The following is a 25,847-nucleotide window of genomic DNA, read 5'->3' on the forward strand; positions in this document are numbered from 1 at the left end:
AGGTTTGGGAAACCTTTGGTCTAACTCAGTACTTAAGCTCTTATATTGTGAGGACCAAATAATTTGATTCTTATGGACTACTACTCAAGAAGAATATAGATACATTCAGAAGATATTTAAGATGCTATAAAAGACACTGTCCTCACTCATTTTTTCAACTGATACTGTTGCAAGACTAATGGTAGAAATGCAAAAAAAAAGAAACAAGCAAAACAAAAAAAAACACCCATGAAACTACACATCTCAGTGACCAGTTTAAAGAATGTTATAGCCAAGGTCATCACAACGGGCAGTACATCCTTTAACATGGACATCTGACTCTCCAAGAGTTAGCAGAATTACCTGCAGAAATATTTCATGAAATAAAATTGAGCAAAAGTGTACCCTTTGCAAGCTCTAAGATACATGGATAATTGTAAAGGAAACGTTAAGAGGACATAAAAATGTATCCTGACATATTTGATTGGACACTGAAAAATATCAAATCATTTCTGAAACATTTATCATTAGCTAAGCATCCTGAAATCTGAAACAGGACAACTTGCAGAGGGAACTACTACATTCCAGAAAGAACCATTAAAAGCCAACAGAAGAGTTTTCTAAATGTATTCCTTGTTCCTAAACCAGCTTCAGTTCCCCTTTTCTTTTACTTAGACATTACACTTTCACCCCTGCCTTTACCTGCTATTTGTACAGAGCCATCTTCACCCAGAAGAATGTTGCCAGCCTTCAAATCCCTAGAACACCCAAGTAAGGAGTTACTTTCAGGTATAAAATACATATAGGTACATATTCTACATAAAAAAAAAAAGACAGTCTGTCCATTTAACACACTACTTACATGCATAAAGTTAAACATAAACCCTTCTGGCTTGAAGCCCTCCCCCCTGTTTTAAAAAGAGAAATGTAAATCCCATTTATAGTGTACAGGCTAAATCCTTCATTCCGAAGACATCATAAACATTACAAATTTGAGCAAAGTAATCTTTCCAGGATTTACTGAAAATAATTAGCACCACTGCTATTGAAAAGTAACGTCATCTGCTTCCTTATACAAAAAGGAGAATTAAAATGAGAAAACAAAATCCCTCAGCAATTTTGGAAACAGAATATCCAGCTGGCACATACCACCTGATATTGCTTCCCATGAACTACTATAGCTTTCACCTACAAGGTAAATGGGAGAAGAAATGCACACTGTATTGTTTAGAACAGGACTTCTGTGGCACTGCACAGTTTATAAGYTAGATGTTTTAAAAAACAGAAGTCTCAGATGTAACAAATGGTTATCTGTCTTCTAATCTTTTTAGGCTGCTTTAAGAAGAGACAAGGGGAATTCCCAATTCCGATCTCAAAGGGTTCTGTTATCCTTAAAAACTAATGAATGTTCCTTTTGCAACAATAACAGCTTAATAGAAGACTACAAATTAAGGTTTGCAGTAGATCTTTTGCATTCCAGACCAGAAATCAAGATAAATGTTCTTTATTTCTCCATTTATCTCAATTTTCTCTCTGCAAAAGGAGGAAACATTTCTTGATTTACATCACAGGCAGGTCATTTATAAGATGGGACATAAGAAGTACGCGCAAAGAGCCATTACTGGGCTGCATCTGCACTACTTCCATTCTCAGAGTTTTGACTGTAATGACTCTGGTTTTTGTTCAAAACATTCTCTTGTAAAAGGCCAGTGCTTGAAACAGAGAGCCTGTTGTAGGCACCCTCCCTTAAAAGGCAAATTCACCTTAGTAAAACTAATTAGGTAAGTCAAAGTACAGCACTTCCAGCATCCAAACAGTGGAAACAACCTGTGGATCACTACAGCAGACATGCACAGACCAGCCTGAGGGATCTGCATAGTTTATACTGGGGAAGTCAGTGAAGAGAAAACAATCACTAGATGCATATATGCCAACAGCCTTTTCCATAGCATCAAACCTGCTTTAAGTATGGTCATAAAGAAAGGTCTGTAGAATTGTATTAGACGCTACCGATTATCAGGAAGAAGTAAAGTTCACACTTGTACAGCAGTACCTGAGTGACCAAGGTTATGGGCTTACTGTGCAACATGATACACAAGCCAGAAACCTTGTCACATGCATTAAATTCAGATGAGGTATTTGGAGTATCAGCAGCCATAGCAATACAGACCACAGTTTTCACAGACTTAGTGCAGCACAGACCTATCGTATGAAGGAGATAAACAGGATAAAGACCAGACAAGTGCAAAGTACTAGTGACAAACTGCAGTAGAGCATCTGCCTGACATTATCATTTGACAATTATTGACCACATTTACAGTATGTGAAAGAGGCAATACAAGTTCCTTAGCCAAGTAACTGCAGCTTACCAGTATCAAGCACAAACTATAAATGCAGCTTTGAAAATGCTTTTCACTGTATGTATGTTCCTACCTGTGAATTTGCCCATTCCTGTGTAGGTAGTCTAACCCCTCCAAAACTTCTTTAAGAATTGTTGCTATGATGGGTTCTTCAAGGACACCATTTTTGTGTTCTCCTCTATTGACAATATACTTTATGATATCAAGCATTGAACCTATATTGAAGATCCAAGGGAGGAAAAAAAAAAAGGCATAGATACAGCATTATCATACTGGACTCTTGCAAAAGTTATATATTATTTCTTTATTCTTTCCATGCCACTCCAATTTAAATCTTTACATGTATGTGCAAAGGCCTCAACTAGCCAGCTCTCAAAATAAAGCACACAACTACCTGGTTAACTGGAGAAGCAAGGCAATGCTTTGTCAAGAATACTTTAACACTCAATATTCCATTAGAAAGATCGGCTAACAGATTGCTAAGCTACCATCTATTAAAAATTCAGAAGTACCCCACATTTAAACAGACAAGCACAGTAAACAGGTTCTGGTTTACGATCCATCTTATATTACGGTTCAAATGTTTACCGCCCAAGGTAAACATGCAGCTCCAAGACTGGAAGGAGACATTCTCCACCAACAAAGGATGACTGCATCCCCAGCAACATGCAGTTTGAACTTCAGCTATTCTTAATTTCAAGGAATCGAATGGCAGTATTTTTGTTTATACAAGCGTTTTCCAGCAGTTCACAGTAAGCTCCTGTCACAGATCACTGGTTTCTCTCAGGGCCTGTAACTGCTTTTGATGGTTATTAATTGTACAGAACATGACTTAACAGTCCTCAAATTCAACCAAATACAAAGTAACACTGTTCTTTTATGAGCACTTCCCATCCTTGCTTTCTGAGTGTGATGGTGCAGAAGTCTGTTGCCATCAAGACTAATCTTGAAGAACACCATTAGCAACCAAGACTGCTGCAYCTTATTTTGAAGCCTCAGTTTTCTAAACCACAAGCACATTCAGTTCAGTCCATTTTTCTCTCCCAGAACTAAGAAAGATTTTTATACCATTAACCATCATTATAAAAATTCTAATGGGTTTTTGGTTAGTTTTTTAAGCAATAAAAAGGATGTGATATGTATAATGCCTGTCCTAGATATAGTTTTCCTTGGGTAAAGAATGAGAAAAGCCCATTATAAAGTCAGAAATACGTGCATTTTTTTCTTACAATAATAGAATGGACTTGTAACTAAAAACAAAAAAAAAAAAAACAAAAAAAACAACCCCCCCCCACATTGACCGAAGTGACTAAATTCTCATCAGAATAGTTTTCCATAAACAGCCTTACCATAAAATTGTAATATATTGATTCAGAATATAAAATTATAGTGATTAAATCAACAGAATTTATCTCAGTAATTCTTTGTATGCAATATCAATATACATACATATACTTTTTAAGCTCACACATTCCTGCTACGTCATTCAGCATGTCTCTGTCTCAAGGTTCATCCCATATAGTCTCTCTCTCCCCCTCCTTGCTTGGTGTAGGTCAGTTAGTTCAAATAAGGCACAAACATTACAAAATTCATACAAATTCCTTACAACTAAACAGATAAAAAGAGTAACTTACCCCCACTTAACAGTTTCATAACCAGCCAAAGTTCATCCTTCACCACAAAAGATGTGTAATAGGTCACCACATTGGGGTGATTGCATTGACTCATGGCTTGAATTTCTTTCTGTAAGAAATACAAAGCCCAGCGTAATATGGCCAGCTGTCAGTTCTGCTTGAGTAAAGTGAAAGTTTAATCGATTTCTGAAATGATATACTGTAACAGCACTGAAATAAGCACCAAATATGCATCAAGGCACCAAAACATTTCAATTTACTTATAAATCTACATACAAGAGAAAACATATTGCAAGGAATTTGAGGGAGGTTTGGCCAGGAGATACAAACATAACTGCATCAATTTTCTTCTTAGAGCAGCAGAGAAATTAYTATTAAAATTCCAAGTTCAGAGTGAGCAATGAAGAATGAAGAGTCTTCAAGAGCTGAAGGTGTGGGTAGAGGCTGGATAACAGAACTTGAGGAAAGATCAAAACCTATTGCCTCTCCTGTTCAAAAGGGATTTAGAAACAGTAGAATGGGGGCTGAAGGGAGAGAAGAAGGAAGGAGGCTGTAGGACAAGATGGACAGCATCACTGGCTCTGCTTACTGGTTGAATGGACAGGTGCACACCACAGAGCCAAACAAGCAGACAGAAGTGCAAGAGGAAAAAGCAACATTACAGACTGAGAGGAAAAGTCAGAGGAAACAATCGAGTAGAGGAACATACAGTCACCAACAGATGCATGACATGGCACTGCCAAGTAACACCATCTATGACACACCACAGCTGTACACATTAAGAATGAAGGCCTTGTATTTTTTAGTCCAAGTAGAGTCCTCTTCTATTCACTATTTTACATAGTTTTTTTGGTAACACCTTTCAGGCAAATACGCATTGCTCTGAACTCTCTACATGGAGGCCTTTAGGCCTTCTTTGTACCTGAGTGTTTGGCCTCACAGCAACTCAAGCTACCACTACCCTACCTCCCTCTGCCTCTCTGTCGCCAGCCACATGGCTCTTACCCATCTCTGGAGCCAGAGGACATGCTACTGGATAGTGATCCAGTCAGCAAGCCAATACAGCTACAAACTAATTATTAATTTCTAAATTCTAACTGTAATGCTCCCACTCTATATTGCTATTTCATTTCTTACATTGTTTTATTGTTTTCCTATGCTGGTAACATCACAACGGCTCACAAGGTCTACTTGTAACTACTGGGCAAAGATACACCTCATCTGTTTTATGTGCACATGAATATTGCAGAAATGTAACTGGCTGCTTGAAGTAAGTTTCACAATCTTTAACTGAAAAGTGTTTTGAATATTTTGGCTGTCTACATCAATTGCAGCAAAAACTGATCAATCTCAGATACCATGGCCAAAGACACCTTATGTCTCAGCTTTGGTAGCTTTTTCAAATCAAGTCCTTGCAAAACAAAATAATCAAATAAAAAACAGTCCATGATAAATATGGGATTATAATTTAGTTGGAAAAGTATCAGTTTAGACCTTCAATTCCAGATAGCGCATCTCACACATAATTTATTTAACGGTAAACCTCCATCTTCAGTTATTTGGCTGAAGTCCAGGATATGCACAGGTGAGAGAGAAAGTGATCACTTAAAATACACTGTCAGTTTATACTAGGATATCCAGAACACCTAGGAACATTCTTCACATTCAGTTCACTTTAGACATTTGACAGCACCAAAGCCACAATGGCACTTATCATTTAAAATCTCTCCCTCATCTCTCTGCTTCTGTGCTGCTCCCTCCTTTGCGCTAGCACAATTGTTTGTGAACTGCATCAGGAAACATGCCCAGGTTAAAAGTTAACTTCTTTTTGGCCAGGTTATTTCTGATCCAGTTTCATGGATAGGCCACACAAAGACGGGTGTCAGCATATGGGCAGGTGACACAGTAATGAGCAGCTGCGAGACAACTTTTTTTGGTGGCAGCGCTAACTTGTAGCATTCACAAGAGCGAGGCCCAGCTGCAAGCAAATGATTTTGTTGTGGTTGTACTTCCTGAGGACCTACTTCACGGGCAGCCGGAATCCAGCACTTTTGTGGGATTGGCCATAAAATGCAAGGGGCTCTTTCAAGAAGCCTACCTAGAAGGACTACGCAGAGCAGAATCTCAAATAGTTTAGAAAAAAGTTTCAATAAAGTTTATTGGTGAAAGAGACAATTATCTAGAAATAGGTCTGTCAGGGCCTTCAGATAAAAGCCTCCTCCTTTATTTTACTTTTACTGTACAACTTCAGGAGTTTCTGATTTATCTGACAGTACTCCATTGTATCAGCCAAGCTGATGGATACAAGAGTTCCTCATTAATAACAAATAATATTTGTCCACTGTCTAAAAGATGGTGAACACAATAATATACAGCAGGACTACTGCTGAAATGAACATTAAGAAGTAGTTCAAACCAGCATTTACTCATGCTGTTCTGGGTTCATCATCTTTTCTAAAGCTCAGAGAATAAGCTGTTCTATAGGTTTTATTTCTTTTTAAGATCGAGGATAAGGGGATGGGGTAAGATATCCAGTCAGGAAGACAGGAACTTTTTCCTTGGCATGTGGAGTTAAGTTACATTTAGCTTACAATAGTGAGAACACAGGACAATGCAGGAAACCAAGTATTAAATTTCAGGAGTTTGGCAGTTTATGTAACCTTGGCATTATTTAAACTCCCTCCCCCACTGCCTTTCTATTTTAATTGACAACAGCCCAAATCCTAAGTCTGCTTATGTGGGCATCAGGCTTGCTGCATTTCCATTTCTCTAAAGGCCACATAGTGGAGGATTTGTCAAGAGTGACTTTGCACATCATCAATAAGCACTTATCAGCAGGATTTTACAAAACAGCATGTTTGGGGAACAGAGTTTTGGAAGATCCTTATGCTAAAAGAAACTGTTTCATCAGAAAAATAACCTACTAAAAACTGAACAGATTCAAAAATGATGTTAAAAAACCCAAACCCAGGAGCATTCTAAATATTAACCGAAATAAAAGTGCTTGTAGAGGTATAACAATATTTTTAAGGTAATTTATGCCCTTTTCCAGAATAATATATCTATTTTTTAAACAAAATTTTAAAATCTCTAGATTAGAACACAGTCAGAATAAATATACTTTCCCTCAGGGAAAAAATTTTTAGTTATGTGTGCGTGCATGTATATGCATACATCTATTAAAAAAAACCAAACACACACATACATGGCCTTTTTGTTACCCTCCTAAAGCAGTCCTACAAACTCAGAGAGCCAGAATTTATGTTCAGATCAATACAGATTAACAAATAAAAGAAAACATCTGAACACAGAAAAGCAGATACTGACTTATGTTAAAAATGATGGCATGGACAGTTGCCTTTGTACAAAAAGAAAACAATGTGGGACCAGAAATTCAAGATCTATTGCCTCATTTGACAGACAGTGGAGACATCTCAGCAGTAAAGATCACCCAAGCTCTTGCTAAGGTAACTTGTACAAGCTGGTATCGAATTGTAGCCATGTCTCTATCACCTGGATATCTTTTGTGGAGTTTTGGTGATTTTGCCTGTTTTTATTTGCTGTAACTTTTTTTATTCTTAATTTCCACCATTAGTTCAAATTCTGCTAAAAAAAAAAAGTTTGATCATTTTATATTACATTATGATAGTGTTGGTAGTCTTATGAAAGCGTTCTTTATGGGCTGTAGATGTTAATACATTATGCACAGCCTCACCTTGGGCTGTTCTCTTTTAAACACAGTTCAGAGCTACACTCATCTTTTGAGTTTAGTTGGACAGAAACCTCACTAACTCAGGGGTAGATTTCACTGCCACAGCCCTCTAAAAACACAACAATGTCCCATACAAGCTGTTACGTAAACTGAAGGCGAATGCCATCAATCACCAGGGGAAGAGCATTTTGGGTCCTCCACTGTAAACAAGCCATTTGATCTGAAGAAACTAGATGGACCATACCCTCTGTATCAAATTCAAGATATCTTTTGAACTGGCAATTCCCTGCTGAGGAGATCATTTCCTTCAGAGGCAGGAATTTCTGCATTAGAAAAAGCCCACAGTCTCTAGGCAGTAGTATAACCTGTGGAACAGAAGAGAGTGTTCTCACTTTTAGAATGGTTTTGCATTCTTCAATTCTTGTTTTGCTGCCTATATATAAAATAAGCATTAGGCTCATAAAAACCTGACTAGGAATGACAGAAAGCAACAAGTTTAACTTTTTTAAAGTTCTTTGCAACTTTGTCTGGATTGCTATAACAAGCGCAGAGCAAAACTCTTGTAGTTCCTTTTACAAAGGGCATCCTACAGTCCCTTCCTCCTTTGATCAGTGACCCAAACAACAGCATTCCTCATGTGGTTTGTTACTGCCTGTTGGATGTTATTGGATGTTGTGTGTTACTAGCATTAACAAGAGTTTCCTTGTGGGGATGGCCACATTCTTACCCCAGCCCCACCCCTCAAAATGTTATTACAAAAATATTCCAACAACTAGTTTTTGCCTTTTTTTGTGCTTTAGACATTTTAATGAGACCTATTAAGTTTTACCTTTATATTTTCAATCAGTCTTTAAACAAAGGATAATATACCTTTCCTCAGTATTAAGAAATGACAGACAACCAGAGAGTAAACTCTCAAAAACTAAGTCTCCAGGAAGCACGGGTTAAGGTTCTTCCCAGAGCTCTCTACAGTTGGTTAACCCAAAGGATTCAAATTTGTATCTCTTCTTTTTGGGGCATTAGGAAGTATATATTTGTCTGACATATTTTAGGGCAAGGGCACATTTTTGTATGATTATTTTAAGTTCTTTTCCCCCATTATTATCCTGCATAAAATCCTGCCCTCACTCTTACACCAAGCAAAATCAAGATCAAAACAGAAGATTGTCTCCCTACAATATGTTCCCCTCTGATTTACTTACAAGTAACTCATCCATACTGGTCTGGCATTTTTCTAAGTTGATCCTCTTTATTGCTACGCGTTCTTGCCTGGGTTTGCATAGCGCTGCCTGGACAACTGCTGTAGCACCGCTACCTGAAAAAAGGCAGAAAAGGAACACAGACTTAATGTGACAGGAGTTCCAACTGGTGTCCAACAGAAGAACCTTCTGTTAAGCCTTTTTCAGTATTTCCCCCACACGTGCATCTTTCCACTAGCAAGACAGCTTGCACACTTCTTAACTGGAGAAGAACACTTAAAATAATGGGCTCATTTATCAAGTCACACCCCCCACCTAAATGCATTTCAAAGCTTGGGAGCCATTACACTTTTGCCTTTGCACACATCTGTTTCAATCAGTAATTTAAATATTTCATGACTTGCAGAGCTAGCATGATTAAAAGTGTTAAATGTAGGGGGAGAGGAGGGCAGGGGGATTGCTTTGTCAAATGGTATTTCTTTCAGTTCCTTCAGGTCAGTTCCTGCTTACTAGGCTTTTGTCCCCACTGTTTAATGAACAGAGAAACACGGCTAAAATTGTACATGCCAAATCTTCTACAGTTTCATCTGCATTCTTGCTCGTCTATTATGACTAGGGTAACAGCCTAGACAAAAGAGCATGCTGATCCTTGTAAAGAGCACGAGGCACAAGTATCACACCAGCAATAAGAAGGTGCAAGTTGCTGAATGGCCTGGCAGGGATGGAAAGTCACACTTACTTGACATTCGAATCACACAGGACTATACCACAGCAAAGATGACGATGCTAGATGGAATCCAACAGAATTTTGGGGGGAGCATTAGAATAAGTTTGCTTTTGTTTTTTTGAGTTTTATTTGCAAACAGTGGGAGTAAAAAGTCCCACTGCTCCTTTTATCAAGCACCCACTGGTTTTGCCCCAGAGTCAGTATCTCAGCATTGCTTACTAAATTAATGAGATGCTTTCAACTAATATTCAGAAAGTTTTGCCAAGCTTGCACATCTTACAGCTACATCAGACACAGCAGAGTACTTTCTCGAAGTAATTGCATCTTGCTCATTCACACAGAAATCTAAAATCCCCTGAGCAGCTTCTACCTGTAATTCTAACTATTTTCACATAAGTTATGGTCTTCTAGTAACTCACTGAACTGAGCAATATATCATATTGGCCTGCTCATACATTACGTTCTATTTATGCACAGTAATTGGCATGAATACAAATCACGAACAAAAAGCTGTTTTGTTGTCAGGCCCTACCAACGTGGATTCAGTTACCAGTCAACTTAAGAACAATTGAGAGCTTTTCCCTCCACACATCCGAAAAAAGCAGCAACAATAACTCATGACTGGAAGTTATTGTCCATGTTTTAATTGCTATTTGTTTAGATATTTTCATGTATTGTTTGATTGCATGCTTTTTTTCCCACTCAAATCACAAAGCTTTTTAACTCAGTACATGAATTTTATTACAATATAAAACTGAGCTTATCTTAAAAATAAGAAATAAAAAAAAAAGTCTTAACAGGATAAACCAGTCATAGTTTTGCAGGATGCGGTCGCAGGCAAATATTGACATGTCCTGTTCCGTCAGCTTACAGAATGCAGTCTTTAAAAATTCCAGCAATGGCATTAACTAATAAAAGAATTAAGAGATATTTAAAAAATTAGAGAAAACATCCCAAGGAAGGAACTGGCAAGTCAACACAATTAAACTCTAATGAGATTCATTCTACACCACTTTCATGAAGCTCTCACTCAACACATCAAGACACAAAACCTCTCATTATTTTGGCTATACAACTGTGGGCTGGGGGGGGGGTAATGACTAAATCTTTAGCTATTAAGGATACAGGAACCAAGATTAAAGATTCTCCTTGATGTATCTTTTCTCCATATGCCAGTAGTTTTCTCTATTTGTAGGAAACAACCAAATCTGCACTTTCAAAATGAGGTCATACACCAAGGCCACATTAAAACAAAAACAAACAAACAAAAGCATCACACAGAAAAATTCTTCAGCCAGGCCCAGATGTAATCCTAACTGCTTCCTCAAGTTAAACATAGAGTAAAATGACAATAAAGTTTTTTTTTTAATTTTGGAAAAGTTAGATTACAAAATACAGTCATGTCACATCACTAACCCTACCCCATTACATTACCTGCTCAAGTTGTATGAGACCCCAAACCAACTAATATGTATTTACTACTATTTAAACATTCTTCTGTCACAAAATTAATTGTGAGCATATCCATCATGCACAGCTTGAAGATCTGTTCCTCTTTTGCCTACTGAAAGAGGAAGAGATGTGAAATTTTGGGATGCAGACTAGAGTTTGAAAGTTATTTATATAAAGAGCCTTTCAGTGCACTGTTCCTGTTTTTCCTCTCCAGAGATGATGACTTCCAGTGGGATATTTTTCATCACAAGAATACAATGCACTGACAATGCAAAAAGCTTGCTATGTTTAGAATAAAGGTAACCTATCGCAGTTTCTCTTCTTTCTCTCGCCTTTTGAGCGCTCTAGGCAATACAGTATTTTGATACTAAATGCAACCTGTGCAGCCTGCATTCTCGGTGGGACACAGATAGAAAACAGGTTTGAGAAAAGAGCTTCAAGGAATTAAAACATCCAGGCACTTAGTGGCTATATGCTTCCTTCCAGTCAAAACCTTTTCCTCTCTCCTCTGGCTCACAAGGGAAACAACCAGGGATAAAGGAGAGGAAAGTCCACAACTTTCCCGTGTGCTCTGAAGACTCCTTCTGTATAAATAAAGAAGTGATGCCCTACTCTAGTCTACTAAACAAGTACAGAACTGAAGTGTTGCTAAGGAATAGGTGTTAAACAGGACTAACCAGATAAGCATTTCAGTCAAATAGTTAACAGGCTGGAACAGTAGTCCACCATCATGCAAACAAAAAATTGTCACAGACAACCGTTAAACATAACAATTCGATTAGTGTCAAAAGAAAATGTTTACATAGAACAGATTACAGTAAATCATTCCTTGTTGGAAGACATGGCTTACTCAGGTATACTGAACCTTACAAGGCATCCAAAACCTCTCTCTCTCTGCTGAGAGCACACCCACTCCACCACAAGCAAAGCACAGACTGGTTTTAGCATCCAGTCATGCACGCTACTTGTCCATTTTAGAGCTGGTATAATGAAAGCTCAGGCTGGATAAACTGTGAAGCCTTTACATCCAGAAGTCTCCTGCAGAAGAACAGTAAGGAAGGATTACCAGTGGTCAGACTCAAAAAACAGTTTTGTAAGAATGATTTTTTTTTCCCCATTGTTGGAAGCCTTCCTCCTGCTTGCTACAGTGGGAAGCCCAATATCAAAAGTTAACAGTGAAATAATGCAATTTCAGTCCACAAGATGCCCCACTATTCCTATTTCACAACAGGCAACAAGAGACAAAGTTTAATCTTGTCCTCATGTTTCTTACTGCCATCCTTCTCTCTAGCGTGATTGCACTGACAGCCAACTTGTTCCTTCTGAACCATGTGTGCCATACCATCCTGCTTTCGATGCAGCAGAACCATTAGAAATGCCTATAATTGTTTGGGTTTATGTAACAGAAAGCTCCTTAAGAGCAGTTACTAATGGCCATATCTCACTTGTTCTAAAAGGAACTAACCTAAAAACAGAAACAAAGAAATATTCTGCCCTGCACTTTGCAGATGCTTCACAGAAAGCATATGAAAACCCCACAAATGCAACCACTCATCAAGGACTTAAGCCCATCTGAAGAAATTCCTTTAAGTTGTTCTAAATCTGACCTAAACATATTTTATCTCTCCTTTTGTATAGGTGTAGAACCTGTCTCCAGCTGGCAATGAAAAGAAGGATCTTTGAACAGGTGTGATCAACTACAGACGTTAATATTTTGGTTTTATTTACCTTCCACTAGCCAAGTCCCCAAAACAAAAGAGAGTGAGGATAGATGGCAGCATCACTTTGTGTGCACATCACACATGTGCACACACACTTCCTCCTTCATACAAGCATGCAGCACCTCTGCTCATTTATGCCCTGCTATGTATAAAGGTCTGACACTTTCCCCCCATTCAGCACTGCACTGTAATTCTCTATTCCAAATACACCTAGAACTATTTCTATTTTTGCCTCCTCAAAACATAAAAAACAGTATCTTCGTTACTCCATAGTGATTTACCAAGTCTTATTCTTAGTAGCTCAGTATTATTCTACAGTATTCTCATACAGACATCTTTTAAAGATTTTTGCATTAATTAAGTCCCTTCAGACACTCTAACCAACCACAGCCCCCCACATTTCTTCTATCTACTTTCTCAGTATATATGAGAAGAGCATCAAGAGGAGGATGTAATTTGCTGGTAGTGACAACAGTTTTCTTGCTGACTAGACGCCTGACATGTTAGACAGCAGTCATAATTACAGAACACCAACCACCTTAGCTCAGAACCTGTACAAACACTCATCTACCTACCCACATCATCTACATTTCTGCACCCTTCTTCTGCTCCCCTGGATACAGAAACCTCCTATTAAATGTAAATGGTTAGAGCACACCAATTTTCAAAGTCCACCTCAAATCCAAGAACCCAATAGTAAGTAAATAAAACCTGTGAAAACGGACAAAACACTTATTATTTTTATGTTTCAAACAATCCAGTTCTGAAGAACAGACTCCCCTAATTAATTCTTAAGTGCAGTTCATAAACAATATAGGTGAAGGATTCCTTTTGCATACAGCAGAGCACACACTTAAAGCCACAATTAGCGCACACAAATTGAGACTGCACAAACACAACCTAGCTTAGATTTCAGCTCATAAAAGCATGATTTTTACATATAACATACAAAGCATCTATGCTTATATATAAGCTTTGAAAAACTACATTGTACATATTGTATGCAACACACAATATTGTATAGTGTACCTCCAGCACTACTACATCTGCGTTATAAACTAATTGGTACTTCAACGTATTCCATGGCAGCATTCTGGAGAACTAGKCTTTCCAGGCTTGAAAGAATCAATTCAGTTGGTGGCAAAGCAGTATTTTTGGTTAAGAAACTGAGAACAAAGGACCTTTAACTTCTTTCCGTTTTTAGCTCTTCCCGCATGCACTTTCAGTATTACTCATTTTCTTTCATGTTACTTCCATTGTTTAGAAGTTATAATTCTGCTCTTTAAAGCTCATTTAGACCATCATACTTAAACTCAGAACGTTTTCTGAAACTTAACTTCACAGAAAATGAACTCGATTTCTCTTTCAATCTTCAATAGAAATGCGTGTGTTCTTAAGAGATTCAAGATAACCAAGTAAATACAGTTTAGTTACAATTTCTACCTACTTTATTTTCCTATTTCAGGCTGGGATCAAGTCTCTCCCCTTATAACTTACATGGACACTAGTTTATCCATCCTGTCTGTTAGGATGTTGACAAAAATCACCTAAAATATACTACGTGTCCATGAAATCTATGCATATACATACAACTGCTACTTTGGCATTTTGATCATTCAACAATTACTCTAATTAATTCTTCATTAAGCTAAACAAAAATTTGTTCTGCAGTTGGACACTTAAAAATGTCAGCATTATGGCTACAGAGTCGGTGGATAATTCAATTTTTGTTTACCTTTTTGTGAGAGAGCAGTTTACACACAAGGTCTCTGAGTTCTAGCAATCTTATCCCACATTACTTTTTGATAGCATATTTTGCTTAAGGAATCCAGGGAAAAAAACAAAAAAACACACACCTCTCCAAGGAAGATAAAGGTCTACAAATACTTATGTGATCCCACTGCAGTCTTAGATACATAACCTAAATGTTTGTGGCAAATTACCAAGCATTAAAGAAAAGCTACAAGAGAATTTTTATTTAAGTGTTCAACCATCCTGTACTAAGGCTAAGAGAAAGTAAGCTTGAGCATTAATCAAACATCATACACTCCAAGCAGAGAGAAAAAAAAAAAAAAGGATTCATTATCAGCAATAAAATCCCACATAAAAGAAAAAGAAAATAGGGCACATGAGGGAGTGACTAGGCTTTTTGAACTCTTGACTTTTTATTTCCCTCCCATCCCCAGAAATTTTGGCTAGATAAATTATAGAAAATATTTTCAGGTTTGCTATGCAACACTTGCAACTCCCTCCCTGTCAAATCTGAAGAACAGAATAAGGAAATTCTTCTGCCAGAAGCACATGAGAACAAGAATTTACCTTCTTGAACATGGAGCTTTCTAGCATCAGAGTAAAGCAAATAACTATCAATGACAAGCTGATTACTTACATAGTAAGACAAACCAATACTGTACAAAGACAGTGGAGAACCTATGACTACTATCTGTAAAGGTAAAAGTCTGCCTGCCCTCTACCTGTGAGCCCCAGACATGCTATATTAAAAGAAACGTCTGTCTTGTCTGAAGAATAATCAGGTATCACCAGTCATGGATAAAAGAATTTTAAAGAGCTCTACTCTGACTGACAGAGACACAAAAAGAACTTGTGGCTAAAAAGTGAAACCAGACACATTTAAATTAGATACAAGGTCTATTTAACAGCGACTGTGTTTAGCTAGTGAAATAAAATGCCAGCTAAGTCATGGCTTTTCCATTCACTTTCCTGGTAAGGAGACTTCAGTCTAGGGCCATACACATCTCAGCACTTGTCAGCCTGGTAAAATGCCATCACCACGCTAAGAAGATGATCAGATTGGAAGATCCAGGGGCTGGGAATGACCATTACCTACATTTAGGGAAGGAGCCATTTACCTGAAATACACAGTCACATTCCAGTAAACCTGGCAGTAAGCGTTCAGTGTGGAAAGGGCGCTAGGGAAACAGAGACTATGCCCACTACCTATCTCCTGCCGCCTCACACACTGCCCCCTCCCGCTGTTCTCCATCCCGACTCTCCCAACAGAGAATGGCAAGCAGAGCTGATGCCGTATGTTCTGCTACAATTTTAAATACTCCATCACATGTCATGGCCAGATATTCTTCCCCCTCCCAAGATAAATTGCAAGGTCTAATTTTTAATTAAATTGTATTTTCAGGAAAAAAAAAAAAGGATTGTGATCATTTAGTTCTCCCTGTTCTTTCATTAACATAGAAGCCATCATCCAATATATATACAAATCCTGCCATGTAGAAGGCATAACTCATGCTGGAAGTGGCTCTGCATAAGTACACTAGAACTTGACAGCCTGGTATTTATTGTGGGACCACAACTCCTTGTGGAGTTGATAACTCCTTACCAGGTTATCAACTGAACCCCCCCAAACTGTTTAACTCCATTTCACATTACAAGGAGGTTAAAATTGAACATTTGCTATGCTGAACCAGATTTCCTGCCTAGAAAAAATTTAACAGAAAATTACTGTTCATTTTTGAAGCAGCACTACAAAACAAATGCTGGTGTTGATTTAGTTAGTTGGCATATTTTATTGTTTCTTATTTAGTTTGAAAGTAAACACTTGGAACAATTCCCATAGAACAAGGACAGGAATGCAGTATTTTCCAAGTCTTCTGGATGTCACCACATCATGCGTCATTCTCTTCAGAGAACAGGGAAGATGAAGAGCAATCTACCAAAATACAAAGGCAGTATTGCTACTGCACTGTCATGAAGATCTCCAACTAATGCTGAAATGCTGAAACATCTTCAACTAGTTCACACCAATAGAATGCGTTTTGTGAGTCCACTATAGCCACATGTTGCAAGTAAAAAAATTTACCTTCCTCCCTGACCCTACTTCTCACAAAACAATAGAAAATTTGGAGCACTAAAAATGCTATCACGTTATTAAATTTTCATCAGGTGGTTTTAATACTTTGAGGTTCTTATTATTAGTTTAAGGTGGCTCAAAGACTGGGAGCACCAGATACTAACAGGAATAAATTATAAGCTTAAATTCAGACCATGTAATAAAATGTTTTCATGGCAAAGAAATGAGAAGGGAAAAGTGACTTTATAACTGAATTGTGCTGCATCTGAATATGTTCTTTCTCAGAACTCTAAATTTATGACTCAAGCTTATGATCTTGCCCGTATTTTTTCTACATGACAGAAACCATGATCAACAAGTAAATAAACAATGTTTTTCTGGCCTGCTAAATTAACTATTTTTATACCACTACCTTGAAGCAGGTATATCACTTTGTTTACAGCTATACTAATAATTACTTGCACCTGTTTAAAAAAAAAAGCTCACACATTCAACATTGATCTTGATCTTCAAGATCATATGTCTTAAGTTCACACATCTGAAAGCATGAATAGGGACATGGAAAACCTTTCAGTTTTCAGTCTGCTTCTAGTCCCTATTTCTCTTTAAGTGCATTAGCATAGCTCATACAAGCTATATAATACAATCTTTACAGCAGCCTTATACGATAACCTCAGGTTTTACCTACATTTTACATCTGAGCAGAACACCTCAGAAGCCACAGGAATAATAAGACTAATAAAACAGTTCATAACTTGTTAATCATAAAGACAAAGAATTAATGGAGACAGCTAATTTATCACACTGGGCTTTCAAACTGTTGAGTGAAGTCAGATTCCTAGTCAGATACCGAGGGACACAGGACCAGAAATATTAACTCCACTGATGCCACTAATTTAACACTAGAGCTAACTAATGAACAATGCTGATGGTTCAAGCCTTTCATTGAGGTACATGCGGGAGCAAGCTGTAGGACTATGCCACAATCAGCACCTTGGGAAACATCTCCTGGGAATTTTTCAGAGAGATTCTTAAAACCTCACTACCTTTATCAGCACTGCCAGTGTCTCAACACCGTCATGTAAACTTTCTCCAAAAAAATCACCAGTTGATCTGAAGCCTAACTAAATGCCAAGAGGCAGGCACACTTCTCCATGAAGATTAAATTTCTTCCCTTCTAATTCTATCCCCCACTTACTCTCCTCCAAAAGGCAACCAATTCTCATAAAATAATTCACTGACTTGGTAGCAGTTTGGGGAATAATTAAGTTCCTCCTGCACTATCAGGTAGCCTCATTATTGACCCTCCCTTCCCGTTTACTCTCCCTAGCTTTTCTCATTACTACCTTTCCTATGCAAGGTGGCTTTTTTTCCCACACCTCCTCACTTCTCAGTCTAGCACTCCTAGCCCCCTAGGCACCGTTTCAATACCCCAAGCGTTCTGCAGGGAGCAGCAGATGCCAGGGAGAAGGACGAGCGTCATTGCCACACAGTCGTAGGACAGGCAAAGGAAGAAGACAGCAGCCAAGCCCCACACAAGAAGGCAAGAAAAAAGGCAAGCATTCAACATGTACTGCTCGCTTCAATTATGGAGTTGTTAGCGCAGCCACACAGAACATGGTACCATGCACACAGAAACCAGTGTAAGGAAGAAAAAGAAAAAAGTTTTAAAGAAAATTCTTCTTTCAACAATTTCACACCACTATTGCTTCATTCTGCCACTGCTGGATGACATGGTCCTTACACCCAGAAGCTTCAACCATGGTAGCCCTATGCACACCCAAAGACCTTCAAACTTACCAAAAAAAAAACCCAAACAGTGAAATTTATCGGAGCAGTCAGGATTTCATCCCACCAGCGAGGCTGTGCTGCAAAAGCCAGAAATAAGTAGAAATCTACTCATTCAAGAAAGCTGATTATTTATTTACACAGGGTAAGCAGCATCGATTTCTGCCAAGTGTGATTTCATTTATGAAAAAAAATACCTTACTTCTAATTTTGGGCACCACTGAATTTCCTAATGTCATATTTATCTTTTGAGTTCTGCAAGCAGATTGCTCCTCTGCTTCTGCTGCTGTTCAACAGTATTCCAGTGATTTTAGCAAACCCTAGAAGTTAACAAAAGTAACTAACCTGATTTTTAAGCTCCATTCTTTAAAAGCCAAGAATTATTATTATTAATGGAAAGAAAAACAGCTTTCATCTACTAAAACTGCTGTCTTATAGTTGTGAAATATTTTGGATCTACAAGAACAACAATAAAAAAGAGAACTATTTGTTCAATAGGGTCAAAGAAAAATGAAATTTGGCCTACAAATGCAGCCACTGCACAAGCCACCCATTTCTCCTTCACATGGAGAGCTTGGTGTTTAATCCCTCGAGCCAGTCAGAACAGATGTGGTTTTGTTTCCATTTAACAAAGAGAGGTTCCATTTGACAAGCAGATTCTGGGAAAAAAAAAAACAACTGGTCTCTGACCTAAGGGTAAGTAATTCGTTACTTAAAAAAAAGAAAAGAAAAAGAAACAGTAAAACAGCTCTAATGTTGTTTCAAAGCAACACATGATCCAACCTAGAACTGCTCTCCCAGGTTTGAACTTGGCCTCCGCTATCAAAGCATCCTTACAGTGCTAGTCATAAGTGGTTCCACTTTGAAGATACAAAGCCTTGCTGTTCAAAGACTTCATGAGAATCAAAACCTTGCAATCCCTTCAAATTTCCACATGCTCACCATCAGAACTGCTCCTCTTATAGCACTTAAGTAACTCCTGAGCAGACAGGACTTTTCAGGGCTCAGAGGTTTTAGACCTTAGCCATAGAAAATGGAAATACTGGGGGGGGGGAATACAGAAGAGAGAAATACAGAAGAGAGAGAAAGCACGGAGACAGGAGTCCAAACCTGAAGGAGGTTAGCACAACAGCTTCCAAGAACAGGAAACACCACCATACATTTTTGCAAATTAACATTACACAGAATCAGCCAATTATTTGACGTGTTGAATATGTATGGATTACATGCATCTTTTGCATGCTGATTACATGCAACTTTCTTTAACCTTCAGTTTAGCAAATCAACTTTAAAACAAGCTTTATTTGCTGTTTACTTTCAATAGCAACAAAACCAAAGCAAATTACACATCATTGTCATTATTTTTGCCTATTTTCATACCATTCAGGTTCTTGTAAAATATAATTAATCTTCACAGAATCACAGACTGGCTGAGTTTGGAAGGGACCTCTGGAGATCATCTAGTCCAACCCCCCTCCTCAAGCAGCGTCACCTAGAGCAGGCTGCCCAGGACCCTGTCTGGACAGCTTTTGAATATCTCCAAGGATGGAGACTCCACAACCTCCCTGGGCAACCTGTTCCAGTGCTCWGTCACCCTCACAGTAAAGAAGTTTTTCCTCATGTTCAGATGGAAGCGTCTGTGTTTCAGTTTGTGCCCGTTGCCTCGCATCCTGCCGCTGGGCACCACTGAAAAGAGTCTGGCTCCATCTTCTTTATACCCTCCCTTCAGATATTTTATATGCATTGATAAGATCCCCCCTGAGCCTTCTCTTCCCCAGACTAAATAGTTCCAGCACTCTCAGCCTTTTCTCATATGAGAGGTGCTCCAGCCCCTTAATCATCTTAGTGGCCCTTCACTGGACTTGCTCCATGTCTGTCTTGTACTGGGGAGCCCAGCACTGGACACAGCACTCCAGATGTGGCCTCACCAGGGCTGAGCAGAGGGGAAGGACCGCCTCCCTCAACCTGCTGGTAACGCTGTTTCTGTTGTGGCCCAGGATACTTTGCCGCAAGGGCACACTGCTGGCTAACTGGCTCACAGTCTTCCTCTTGTCAAGTTTGAATTCCAATTGCACAAGTTAAAATTAAAAAAAAAAAAGTTACTGAGTTATACAACAAAATTTGATCATCAGATCATTTACAAAGCCTAACCCCTTAGAAGCAATGCAAACTACAACCTGGTCTCCCGCCACTTGGTATTTCTAACGCAGAAAGTTCAGTCTGATTCAAAAAGGTCAAGACAAAGCTCCCCTCCCCGACACTAATACTATCACGTATAGACAAGTCTAGTAACTAGAAAACAAAAGCTCAGCACAGCCTCATTAACAGCACAGCACTGTGAATGTTCTAAGAGGTATTTCTAAATTGCACCACGACCATCTTAACTCTGACAGCTGAATTAAAAGCCACCCTTTAATAAACTACTAAATGAGCATTCAACATTTCTACAATTTCTTCAAATAGTTATTAACTGACAGAAAATCTTGACCAATTATTTCCCCCCAAATAAGATTTTAATTAACAAAATTATAAACTTTTCCTGTCAAACTACAGATATATTAAGTTATGTTGACTTCAGCTCACATGATTAATGTTATGAATGCTATATTTTATGTGTGTATATACAATAGACTTAGGTGGATGAGATTACTTTTAAAAATTATTGGTATGGAACAAAATTTGTTTTGGATCAGAATTAGTTATATTTTTATACCAGAACTTTGTGAAAAAATAAAAGGTCTTAGATAATGTTAAGTAATACTTAACAAATACTGCAGTTTCTAATATAAGAGAAAGGGKTTTTTTTTAGAAAAAAATCTCTGCAAGAGCAAATATTGAAGTTTACCATAGCTTTAGTTGCTGCTGTATAGTATTTCACTGAGTGCAAGTGATATTTCAGAGTGCAAGTGAATTTGCTGTATAAATTCTACAAAAACTTTCAAAAGAAAGCCCCTTCAAATGTTTTTTCTTCAAAATTTTTGATTAAGCATGGGAATAAGAAATTTTGGAAAGTACAAAAGTGCATCTGACTAACAGAATATAGAACTGTAATTTTACCTCCACAACTATAGAGAAGCTTCTCTAAACAACTTACACTATAATTAAAACCTGAATCTCAGTTCCTGAGCATCATAATCACAGACCTCTCTACAGAGCCGAAGTAAGATCTCCGACAACAACAAATATAGGAGAGTCCATTTTCTGTCAGACAAAGAGCCATTAGCAATACAAATGCATCAAGGAAAAATAAATAAATAAATAAATCACATTCCATAGAAACACCAACAAAGACCCCAGAGCCATTAAAGTGAGTGTCTCATGGGCTGTTTACAATAAGAACTATAAAATCAGCAGAACGGTCCTGAATCGTAACCTGTTTCAGTCACTAATCCCAACATATTTGACTTAGCAACACTGAATGTTCTGAGGTAACAAATCACAAGATGTTTGTGAATTCAAAGTTAAAAGGCAATACGAGGCTAGAGCCTGAATTCAAATAAGGGAACACTTTTAATCAGCTGCAACCAATGTAAAGATAATTCATCATGTAGAAGTAAACCTTTATTTTCAAATTAATTCTGGTTGTTGTGAAAATACAGTTTTATAACAGAAGCTAGCTTCCAGCCTGATCATAGGATAATTCTGCTTCTCTGTAACAGACTCTTCCTTCCATAATTACACCAAAGCAGTCTTACAAACATCAAGTTACAACCAGCAGGAGAGCATCAACTCCAATGTAGTTTTCCAAAACCAAGGCAAAGCCATTTGGTCACATCAATTTAAGAAACCTTATAATAATAATAATAATAATAATAATAATAATAGATTAACACTGCTTTGTCTCATCCATGTGATGTAGGACTCGTTACAGATGGAGAGATACAAATAATTTTAAGACTATGCTATTCGGTCTTCAGGTTTTTACGCTGATTAGTGTTTAAATGTCAGTGCAGATTTCTATTGCTTCTAAGGAGGAAAAAAAAGCCTCACATGTGAGTTACATTAATTTAGAGATATCTATTTCTGTTATCTTATTCAGAAGACTTTATAATAAAAACAAACTGAAAAAAACCTCACTCTCTTACAGTATTGCTTTTTTTAGCTTTATTTAAGTCATATCCAGCTGGAAAAAAATAATCAGCAAATATATTAAAATCCACTGCACAATTTAACTTAATGCACTAAAATCATAGAAAGAGATATCCCAGTCCTCACAAAATCAGGTCTGGTTCTCTCTTAATAGCAATTACATTTCTTATCCTTACAACTCCTGCTGTAAGTTGCTTTGGATCTTGCTGTTTTAATAGCTAGGACCGCCTTTTATGGATAGCCTTTACCAATCTGAATTAATGCAAGAATTTCCTCCTCTCTTAACTCTCTACCCTACACATCTGCAGGTAGCAATCAGAATCGTTTCTTCCTGCTCCAAGAAAGATTTTTGCCTAGGTATTAATAGGAACAGCCTCTCCCTTGCATCAGACCTATCAATCATGCAGCCATGCAGCCAGTCAAACAGGGAACTGGATCTGACAGAAAACCAACCCAGTGGAAGAACAACTAGTTTTCTGTCGGATCAATGAGACCCTTTCAACAGCAGCTTGTTAGAGCAGATTAAATGTACTGTGAAACTGCACATCAGGAGTTTATAAGGAACAGGCTAACCACCTTAAAAATGAAAACATGAAATAACATCTCATAAGAAGCACTATTTAAAGCCAGCATTTTCTCCTTAACAGACACTTGAATCTCTCAACAAACACAAAGAAAGCAATGGACAGAGGAGAAAAAGAAAAGAACTGTATCATTTGACATCTGTACCACGTGGCCTCAGTTTTCAAAATATCTTTCAACTAGACACATATTAGCAATAAGAAAAGTTCATGTTTATACAGAGAAAAAGAGCAGAACTTTTCCAACATACTAAATCCAGAAGATGGAGACAGCTAAACTAAACATAAAATCCTCCATCACTAATAATGATTTTAATTTTCTATCATATGATCACCACTGAAACTTTTAAATGCCCCTAAAACAGTCCATTAGCCATTCTGCATCTGCGTATTAGTTACTGCACAATATAAAGGCTATTCTGTTGACATAGGAGACGCTGTGATGAATCACCCTGGTGTACCTTGCCTTTTAAAAATCCCAGAAAGATGCTTCAATACGTTGTTAGTTTTCTCATTTATCTGGAAAAGGGCTGTTGTAACAGAACCCATCCCTTAAGACACTATGCAGTTCTTCAGGGAGAGATATGCAGTGCTTTCCAGAGGTGAAGAGCTCTATTTCAGTGAGTAGCAACTACTCACATTCACAATGTGATTAACACTGGCACAGCTGATGCAAAGGAATATTAAATGCTGCACCAAGCTCAGACTGTATCATTCCCTCCTTCCCTCAGTTATAAAAAAAATGATGCTTTCAGAGTTCTTCACTAAATTAAAAGTAACAACATTCATCCAACATCTCCAAAGTTGCGTTCACATTTTGTTAGCTGCATGGAATTTATATGCAAAAATAGGTGTTTATTATTTTTAATAGGATATAGAATAAATTTAATTTTATTCTCAATGTGTTTGAGAAAGTCATGTAAGCAACCTWAACTTAGTAAAAGTTCAACTGAAGTCAAAGATGTTCAGTGTGTCCAAGAATCTGATTCAAAATAATCTGACTTTAATTTCCTCCATAAAAATTTACTTAATTGAAGAAATTATATTGACATTTAATAGCATTAGTACCAATAAAGCTTCTCTATGGATAGGTATTTGCTACCCTGATTAGCATCCACACTTTACAATGGATGTCTGCTTAAACATAAATATTTAGAAAGGTTTTATATATCAAAAGATACAAGCTTTTAAGTAGAAAGGAAAAAGACATTTCAAATCTCTCACCTAGTGATTCTGCAGGTACCTCTACAGGAAATAACCACTATTTAAGTAATTCATGCGACTCACATCACAATCTAGACAAGGTTTAATCCAACACCTTCTGAGGCCTTTTCTACTTTAGAAATAGGATTTGCTTGTTTAGTTATAAAGAGCAAATCCTCAGCAAAGATATAGCTTATGCTAAAAGAATCACTTCTGCTTGGCTAACTTAGATCCCTTCCCCAAACTGAGTAAGACAAAGTCCTCTCGCCAATAAAGCCACGTCTCTGGTGGGGCCTCTGCTGACAGCACCCTCCTGCTGCAGGGCACCAGTTTGCTCCAGGTGATGCTTCCCATCAGCACAGTGGCACCATCAGGCCCCAAATGCCTGAGCGAGGCCTGAGGCCTCCTTAGTCCCTTTCCTGCTGCTCAGAAGGTGCGAACAGGAACAAGAAGGGACCATCTGGGTCTACAGAAAGTCATCCCATTTTAAGAAAGAAATACTTTTCAACTCTACTTAGTTCCTGGCTATAGAAAATAAAAAGTTTAATGACAAAATTGAGCATCACAATATACAACTCAGATCAATAACATGTAGTTCTGGTTGTCATCAGTCTGGCAATGATTAGCAATTGGTGTGCAAAACTGAAGATAACCAACAGCATCAGCAGGCAAGACTCCAGGATTTTTTCACGTAAATGGCCTCATTCCTAAGGAGTAGCAATCACAGTCGTAGATCTGGCCTTTACCTTCTGCAGTATTTGTTGGAGATTTAAAACGTTATATACGAATAAAAGCAAGTTTTCCCCAAAGCAGTTCATTAACAACAAGTAATACCGAGGTCAGGAGATGAAAAGGTTTCCATTACATATACTATTAATAACATTCACCTTTTCACATGGTAAAATTCAAAATAACCTAATATGAACATAGGATGAAGACTAAACACATCTGATCTGAATTAACTGGACATACAAACAAAGCACTGAAATGCACGATGTGAAAGACCACTCTGCACAAGGATGTGGAGAGGTGGAGGCAGAGGAGCTGAACCTCACATTGCAAACTGGGACAAAAGCAGGTTTGCTGGGGTGAAATCAAGCTATAATCCCAGCATTGGCATTTTGAGCAATAGATGCACACACAGAGTAGAGGAAGACAAGGAGATGGGGGATCAGATTAAACGATGGGGGAAGAGAAAGCACAGTTTAAGAAAAATAAATAAATAAAAACAAATAAAAAAAGGAAGTCACCACTATAGCAGCAGATCTGTGGGTGAGATTTACCTCCCCCATTAAACCACCGGAAAAATGCAGACTAATCTAATCTAAACGGATGCACGTACATGTACACATACACACACACACATATATGCATGTGTATATATATATATATATATAAATAAAAGAATAAATATATAAGCACAGTATACATATATAAAACCAGGGAGAGCGCATCTGCGGAGCTGCCGGGTGCCACGGCAAACGGCGGGGTCAGGGCGCAGGGAGCGGGTGGCCGGCGCGGCCGGGGCTGACAGTGCAGCGCGCGGCTGACCCCGCGCAGGCAGCGCCCGCCCGCC

General features: G+C 38.0%; 1 protein-coding gene across 1 annotated transcript in view; it reads right to left on the reverse strand.

The window, feature by feature from the left end:
* Positions 1–25,847, reverse strand: part of STK39 (serine/threonine kinase 39) — a 103,217-nt gene that overhangs the window by 76,975 nt on the left and 395 nt on the right. The window contains exons 2-5 of the mRNA XM_026091170.1: positions 8,888–9,000; positions 3,974–4,082; positions 2,413–2,554; positions 682–737 (exon numbers count right to left, since the gene is read on the reverse strand). Of these exons, the coding sequence (XP_025946955.1) occupies positions 682–737; positions 2,413–2,554; positions 3,974–4,082; positions 8,888–9,000 (420 nt within the window). The remainder of the gene's footprint in view (positions 1–681; positions 738–2,412; positions 2,555–3,973; positions 4,083–8,887; positions 9,001–25,847) is intronic.

The sequence above is a fragment of the Apteryx rowi genome, unplaced genomic scaffold (assembly GCF_003343035.1).
Source record: "Apteryx rowi isolate R43461 unplaced genomic scaffold, aptRow1 scaffold_121, whole genome shotgun sequence".
Classification (NCBI taxonomy): domain Eukaryota; kingdom Metazoa; phylum Chordata; class Aves; order Apterygiformes; family Apterygidae; genus Apteryx; species Apteryx rowi.